Source organism: Anoplophora glabripennis, unplaced genomic scaffold, assembly GCF_000390285.2.
Source record: "Anoplophora glabripennis isolate ALB-LARVAE unplaced genomic scaffold, Agla_2.0 scaffold1505, whole genome shotgun sequence".
Lineage (NCBI taxonomy): Eukaryota > Metazoa > Arthropoda > Insecta > Coleoptera > Cerambycidae > Anoplophora > Anoplophora glabripennis.
In genome coordinates this window covers 16,536-25,365 of record NW_019417589.1, presented here as the reverse complement: position 1 = coordinate 25,365, position 8,830 = coordinate 16,536, and the positions used below count along the sequence as shown (strand labels likewise).

The window sequence follows — 8,830 nt, the reverse complement described above, 5'->3', positions numbered from 1 at the left end:
GCTATTTTTACTGTACATCAATTATACCGCTCCAGGATTTATCATTTGCTCTATTCCGTTGTGACGTAGCATCCTTATACAATTGTATCCGCCATTTTGCCCGGTGGTGGAGACATGTGACGATCGATGCGCTTAGGGGGATTGTCCTAAAGGGAAATAAACGCTATCGCCCGATTTTGCTTTCTAATTCAATCGACGTTCATTTGTCTTTATCTCGTTTAAATGCAACCCTAATTGTAAACGTTTATTTCGTCCAGGAAACAAATGAAACAAGAAGGGAAACACATATTTACAGAAAAGACTTCGATTTCAGAATATCATTAAAGAACCATTATTTGTTTCTTGCACATTTTTAACTGTACATTTAGAATATGTTACAATTTCTAATTACCACAATATTTAGAAAAACAGATACATTTCTATTTTAAGGCTCTACTTCATTCGTCTATAAAATAATAATAATACCTACTAATTATTCTAAATTAAATAAAAACCAAACTTAACCAACATTTAGTATACAGGGAGTACCCATATCGTCTTAATCGTAAGTGCGAAAGAGAAAAACATATTAAACAGAAATTTTGGAAAACAATCTTGTATGATTAAAAATAATTTGTTGCATATTTTTATTTCTGAAAAATTAAGAAGTCCTTGTCGAGGGCAAAAACGTATTTTCTTTGTACCTAGGTGAAGAGTCTATTTCATATAACATATCGAAAAATTTTGTTGGGTATAGTTATTCATAATTAAAATGAATGTCCACATACCAAGTTTGAAAATAGTTGATCTATGATATTTTTTGATTAGATAAATCATGAATTGTGAAATTAAAACCGATTGCCACCAAACTTAAAAAATTAACAAATTTTAAGTCTAAAAAACTTACATCGATCTCTTACAAAATTACTATTTTACTCTTTTAAAAAATTCTACCAAATGAAGTGTGTTCTTTGATAAAAATCTAGGTATGCAAAAGATATATAACCTCACAGACAAAATTGTTGACGATATGACGATATCTGGTAAGTAGCACACAGGGTGTGCCATTTAACACTCCCGCTGACAATGTCTCCGAAATGAAGAAATTTATTTTAGTTCCGGAAATTGGGGTTGTTAGGTCCCTCGAATAGCTTCAAATTGTAGTTAGAATTGTTAGTTCAAATCTTTCTGTATAGATGACGTGCTATACTAAAAAATATTTTGATCCCTGAAACGTGGAAATGCAGTCCATTTGAAAGATTGTTAAATTTTGAGTAATTTTTGTAATATAAAGTTTTTCCCTATATTTACTTGTTTTCGAGATATGTCGACTTCAATATGCAATGTATGATAAGTATAACAGGAAAATCTAATATTTTATCTAAATCAAACCGAGACAAAATATTCTTTTAAAATATTGTTATAATGACTTTATTCACACCACATATTAACTAACAAACAATAAATTATAAAAAAAAACAAATGATAAACTACAGAAAAAAAATTGTACAATAGTAAATCGTATAACTATAGTATAGTTAAATTGAAAGAAGCAAACTGATAAAACTGTAATTATTGGAAAACTAAATATCTATTATCTGTCATTGTTTTTTTTTAAACAAATGACATGAGTCACCTATGACTGCATTTTTTAATAACATTTGATAAAATACGGTTCGTCTTTGCCCCTTATAAGATTTACCATTGTACAATTTTTTTTTCTGTAGTTGATCATTCGTTTTTTTTTATAATTTATTGTTAGTTAGTTAAGTATGTGATGTGAATAAAGCCATTATAACAATATTTTAAAAGAATATTTTGTCTCGGTGTGATTTAAATAAAATAATAAATTTTCTTGTTATACATATACTTACATTGCATATTGAAGTCGGCATATTTCGAAAACAAGTAAATATAGGGAAAAACTTTATATTACAAATATTACTCAAAATTTAACGATCTTTCAGATGGACTTTATTTCCACGTTCCAGGCAACAAAAAATTTTTTAGTATCGCCACGTCATCTATACATAAAGATTTGAACTGAACTAACAATTCTAACTACAATTTGAAACTATTCGAGGGATCTAACAACCCCAATTTCCGTAACTCAAAATAAATTTCTTCATTTCGGAGATGTTGGCAGCGGGAGTGTTAAATGGCACACCCTGTAGAGATAATTAGATAGTAATTATCCTAAATAAAACTAAACAACTATATGTCAATAGAAAAGCACATACCTAACATATAGTGAAATTGTTCAATATTTTAAAGAAATATCTTGTATTTTTATAGATTGAACATCACCTTTGACAAATACTAACACGAAAAATAGCTATTGTAGAAAGATTTTACTATTTACACATTATATTAGGAGTGTTTCTTCAGGTAACCCCTTGAGAAAGAAATTAATAAATATTAATACCTACAGCAAAACTATATTTAAAAGAACACAAAACTTTTAGAAAAAATTACACTTTAAAATTAGCGCGTCAAAAGTGTTAAATATGACTAAATTAATATGGACTATTTTTTACCCAATTTTTTTTCTTTTTTTTTAATTTATTTTATTATTAGCTCCTTATTTTTTATTCTATTGTTGAGATGTTAAACTAATTCAAATAAATTTAAACAAATTTGATCCAAAAAATTCCTATCAAATGAAGTCAAACAAATTAGTCTTCAAAGAAAGTTATCCATTTATCAATTCATCAGGAATCTTTTAGAGAGTATAGGTATGTGTGCGAAAATATATCGAAAAATTTATTAAATTACAGGGACTCCATTTTCAATACATTTTGTAAAATAATTTAAATCCTGCAGATATTGCATCAAAACATAAAAGTTATTAAACAAAATTTTTTTTTCCCTTTCCTTTTCCTTCACAATAAAATTTTCATTCAAAAAATGACAAAAAATATAATATTTTTTTCAAGTGGCTGTTATACTTAGGTAATGCCTGAAGAAAATATAACCAGCGTACCTTATAGCTTGTCCTCAGTTTGAATTGAGACAATTTTTTTACTTTAAATGTCATTCTGTTAATGTGTTGTAAGTATACGTAAAGTTTCTTTTCAATATCGTCATATTTCGAAAACAAGTTCAAATAGCAGTGTCATTATTTTCACCTCTATGGATCGTAATCGTAAACGTCAGTAAAAAAACAAAATTTCTTTATACCTACATTTATCAGATACCTACGCACTGGTAGCGAAGACTAAATTACAAATTTACATAAATGGGGCTTTAACAAAACATTTTAAAACTAACGTTTTAAGTATAAGAGTATGGAGTATGTATTTGTTTTCAAACTAAAAGAATAGTGAACAAGATTCCTAATGGATATTGAACACGTTGCTGAAAAATCAGTTCAATTTCTTTTGTCAATTTATGACTTAAAATATCTAAATAATAAGTATTTCTCCACCAGTTTTCCTCAAAATGTCCTAATCAGTTCACATCAGGGCATCAATGAGGTCAGGTTCACTTTTGTAAATTTAGCTAGTACTGTCTAATATATCTATAGATGTTATACATTTATTAAATCGTTTTAGTTATGTTATTTCCCTAAGAATTGCTCTGAATTTTTTTATTTTGACAACTTAGGCACCGTAAGGCACTTAATTATAGGTAATAACCTTATGAACACTATCTACATGCATTATAAAAACGGTTTCCAATTAAACCGATCCAAATGTTAATTATGAGAAGAAAATAGGCGTTTCTGATGAACGGCTATAATTCAATGACTCAAATGGACGAGAAGTTGGGTGCAACAAGGCATACGTTGGCAATCACCTGAGGCCTTCAGTAGCAAGTCCATTAGAGCACCCAAGAGCCAATATATTAACCACTCTTTCTCTTTATTTAATTTGTAAACAATTAGTTTGTATTTGTATATTAGAGCGACCCTTTCAACACTATACCTATTTCCTTCCTTGAATACAACAATTTTACAGATAATGTCACTCACTGAAATTTTAATTTTTTCACGACTCGGTCGACACGAATGTGAATTTTTTTTCTGCCTTCAGCCGAAAATGCTATTCGACCAAAATGAAATTATGAATTTTTTAATTAAAACACTACACTGACTAAATTTGTATAAACCTTCTTATCAATTAATTTATATAATTAACTGAAACTGAAATAAAATGAACATTTTATCTGACAAAAGCATATTTGCATATTCAGTAGTTTTTGCAAAATATGCTATTAAGTATATAATAATAATTGATCACATAAAATATCACAAAAAAGTAATTTGTTGTCGACTACCGACTTGGAATAAGACCTCTTTGTAAATTATCTATTTTCGTGATCTTTAATATTAAGTTAATTAATTAATTTGTTGAAAATTCTCAAAAAGATTATCAATTTTCTAGTCAGAAAAGGCAATTTATCTAAAATAAAAGTTTTAGTTTGAGTATCGCAAGTACTTGTAGGTATCGATTTTATATAGGTACCTATTTATATAACTGGCCATTATTAGTAATGGTCGACCATTTATTAAAATAGCAAAATTGATGTGTCAAGTTCAATAATTTTATTGATAACTGAATTTCCTATTTGGTCATTATCCATACTTAATTATACTTAGACGTGATTCGATCTTTTTCGGAACGTGGTAATTTTTTTCAAATCCCACCTTGTCCTCTGCCGAGATGCCAAATGTCCGGATTTCGGAAGATTATCACATTATTGGCAATAAGTATCTTTTTAAGCGAGATTTTAAGGGTATCCTTTTTAATAATTTAAATAATTTTCCAAGGCAACAACAAAATGTTGTACATTAATAGATTTAATATTCGATTTGTAAGCATATAAGTATAGGTTATAGATATGTGGGTTTATTATTATAGATATTATTTATTTAATTATTATTATCATAACCATGTAGTAATATGTACATTAAAGACTAAAGAAATTCTAAAAACTGCATTTACTATATGCTTTGTGACTGTGTTAAACATTACTTATGTTGACGACGCTTCGAGACTTATTAATTTTTTTTGTGTGTGGCTGAATCAAATAAAAAGATAAAATCAAATTTGTTTTTTATTTAAAAAGGACGTCGAATTTATAGTTTTATTTGTTGAAAAAAAAGACAATTAGTCACAACGGCCAAAAGTGGATGGTCATTAAGTATTAGGTAATACTGGCTGATCTAAACCAGAACTGTGAAAGTTTTACTATTTTTTCGTGTTTGGACCACCGAGACTGGCTTAAACTGACAATAGCAGGCCGTTATTAAAAAAGGTCGCATTTCGAGTTCGAGCAGTGACATTGTAAATACAGAAACTGATTTTGCAATGCAAATTTCAATTTGGTTCATTAATATGCTTTTAAATAATTTGCAATATGACAAATTATGCCTAATACTGTTTACTAAATCAAAGATGTTTAGGAAAAGTATAAAAGATGACACATACAGCTATTATAGTCGTTATATACATATAGCTAAAAATGTTTACTTTTGCCTATTTTTATCTTTCCCATTATCCAGTCTATTTGAATTCAGATACATACATACATACATTACATACATATGTACATTATTTGGGAACTAAAATTAGGTATATTTTTCTACGACGACATATACAATAAGAAAAAGTTAGCACACACATGTCGGCATAAAAATCTGTTTCATTATATGTATGAATTAAAGATAAATATTTAATTTCCCTTATAAATATCCACTTATCACATCGCAAAAGTACGTAACAATAGACTAACGACTATTTTGACATGGGAATGATTTGGTATTGTATGACAAAAGCAAAGGGCACACATGTGCACACCCTCAACGTTTCAACAATGTGTTAAACGGCCGGCGGCTTAGTCAAGTAGGCTACACGATTGGTCCCCGAAGGACTCTTGAGTCTCCTGTAATTCAGCAGTTAGTGTGGAAAATTAGCTTAATCATCAACGATTTTGTGATCCCCGCTAGGTTACTATCCTCAGGCCTAATTTTTTATAGGTAGTATTGCCGATTTTACTCTTTATAATGTTGGTGATAGTGTTTTTAGAAAAAAAAAGTCCTGAAAAAATTCCTATTTTTACTGTTTTAAATAGTTACGACGAGATAGCGATAAAATATCTAAATATAATTTGTTCAAACTTAAAGTACAATCCGTAGGTTCTTTTCTTTTGTTAGATTATTGAAGGTACATTCAGTTTTAAGTATGATTTAAATATAGGAATATCTAAGATTACAACATATTACAATTACGAAGTAACTTTGTAGAAGGTAAGATCACCTTAAACGGTTGTAGTTTCTGAGAAATTTGTAGAATGGACAAAATCTGAATAAATCTGGTAGAGATTATTTTCAAGTACAAAACTCAAACTATTGTCATCCTGTTTGCCTGGAAAGTTTGTAAACGCCCCCAAACCTTGGGTCAAATGGTTAAAAATCAATTTAAGTCCCACTTTTTTGAAATGAAGAGACTGTTAGTAGGTAGAAGGTAAATGTATTGTTATCCTTTCTAAGAAATATAAATATGTCAGAAAGATAAATTTTCTCTAGCAGAAACAATTTGGAAACCGCACTCAAACATATACATATACTATCTATAGGTACTTATTTGTAGATATTGTTTGATCTCAATTGAATAATTTTGATAATAACTGTATAATATCAAGAGAATGAACTAAACATATAGGAAATAATGTACTTACTTCTTTCATATACTGTATCTCTACAAACGCTAACTTTTTGACAAAATTGCTATAACAATATTTATTAGAATTTGGACCGATTTCATAATCACTAAGCGTAAGTCGACTTTAAAATAAAGTTGTTAATCACCATAGTAACGTATCGTTGTGTCCATGCTTTAAAGTTTCACTAAATACAAAGAACATTTTATTTTTTTATGTAACCAGTAAATCACGTGGGAGGACGGACATTAAGTAAATATACCCAGGATATATTCACTTATAGATATTTAATTTCTTAAGTCTATTACCTAATTTACTACTTTACCCTCAAGCGATGTTTAATTTTTAAAGTAACAAGCTGGGGATATTTACTTAAATATTATTTTTTATATTTAGTCCGGCGATCGGGTAACATCTTGCTCATGGAACTGATGGAACAGATAGCTAAGTAGGTACTATTTAGGTATATGTATATCTATTACATTCTCATTGAACAGCCGATAATATTTTTTGGTAAATTAACAACGAAATAGTATTACCTGTATGAGTCCTTTTATGAATCTTCAAATTTTCACTCCTCGCAAAAACTTTTCCACAGCCAGGAAAGGGGCAGGGAAACGGTTTTTCTCCCGTGTGTACCCGTATATGGTTCACCAACTTATATTTAGCCTTAAACGGCCTTCCGTTTCTTGAACAGTTCTGCCAAAAACAAGCGTGCGTTGTACATTCTGGACCTCCAACATGTTCCACGGTTAAATGAGTCACAATTTCATGCATACTAGTAAAATGTTTTCCGCAAGTCTTTCTAGGTGGAGGTTGATCGGGATCAATCCAAAGACACTGCATTTCCTGTTTAATAGGTTGCCGCATATATCTAAAAAATGCACCATGTACGTTGGTAGGGTGATGGGGCATAGCCATATGTGGGTTAAGATACTGATGATGATTTGGTTGGGGATGGTATGCGGCATGGTGATCTGTCCTCGAATATAACATTTGATGGTGAGGGGCCAAATGAGGATTATGGTGAGGAGGCATTTCTGAATGGTGATGAAATAGTACGGGGTCAGTAGGAGCTGTCTGAGCCGTCGGAAAGTCGTGATGTTCGCGGCGCAGTAAAAAATCTCTCGCGGCGTATCCTGCGTGAGGATTTAAGTGTCCCATGTGACCATAGTTTGCCTGAAAGTGATGATTCTGGTGTCCTGGGCCTACTTCTGGGGCAGTCATAGCTGCGGCTGGATTCTGATGGGGTGACGGAATCGATGCAGTACCACCATTGTGACCTGGAGACATTTTAATGCCGTACGTCGCTAGATGATGATGACTAGTGTCCATGAACGCATTAATCATTTTTATGATTTTTAGAAGCACTTTGTTTTTGTAGGAGAAAGTATTTCTCAAAAAAACCGCACAAAACACATAATTAAATTTCGAAGGTCACATTTGTCTGTAAAAAAGTACTTGTTCCCCTCATTAATTCTCGGAATATTTTACTTTCCTATAAGACACTGTATCTCACTAGGGTGACTAATGCACCCGGTGTTCACAGCTTGACTGAACACGCCAGTGAGCCATTCTTAGAGTTCTCAAAAAGGGCGGGGAATGCTCTTCCCTTATTGGCAGAAATGAGAACCCCTGCTATTGGCGTTAGAAGCTTCCACTGCCCACTGAGAGAAACCGTTGGTTCATGTAGATCCAATAGCGAGAAGAGGTGTAATGTGATCAAGAGTTTACTTGTTGAGTTCCAATTTTTTTAAGGATGTTTATTTTTAAATGGTGTTAACACTTCTTGGTGGTAATTATTATGAGGGATATATCAAATTTGTACCACAGAAGACAAAGTTGTTTCTTAAGGTATTTATTAGTAAAATAAATATAAGCATATCCTCTTTCCATCAGATAATACAACAATACTGTACTTATATAATAGGTACTATTTAAATATTTCCTAAAACTTTAAAACGTTTTGTAAGTATGTTATGTAATCAGATATATATATATATATATAAAGCAGGAAGGGTAGTCTTGACTGACTAGTTAAGAAAAAAAACCAGTGATGTATTTGGGATTGCAGTCAATAGTGCTAAGGGCTAATGTAATAAGAACACTCTGTGTTGTTGTCAAGCTTTCGGAAATGTTTATTTCCTTTCTCAAGACATCTACGTGAGATTATAATATTAGCCCTTAG

General features: G+C 30.7%; 1 protein-coding gene across 1 annotated transcript; it reads right to left on the bottom strand.

The window, feature by feature from the left end:
• Positions 1-7,128: 7,128 nt before the first annotated feature.
• LOC108915439 (pair-rule protein odd-paired-like) lies at positions 7,129-7,992 on the bottom strand. The gene has a single exon (XM_018721466.1). The coding sequence runs from the start codon at positions 7,990-7,992 to the stop codon at positions 7,129-7,131; it is 864 nt and encodes a 287-aa protein (XP_018576982.1).
• Between the last annotated feature and the right edge of the window lie 838 nt (positions 7,993-8,830).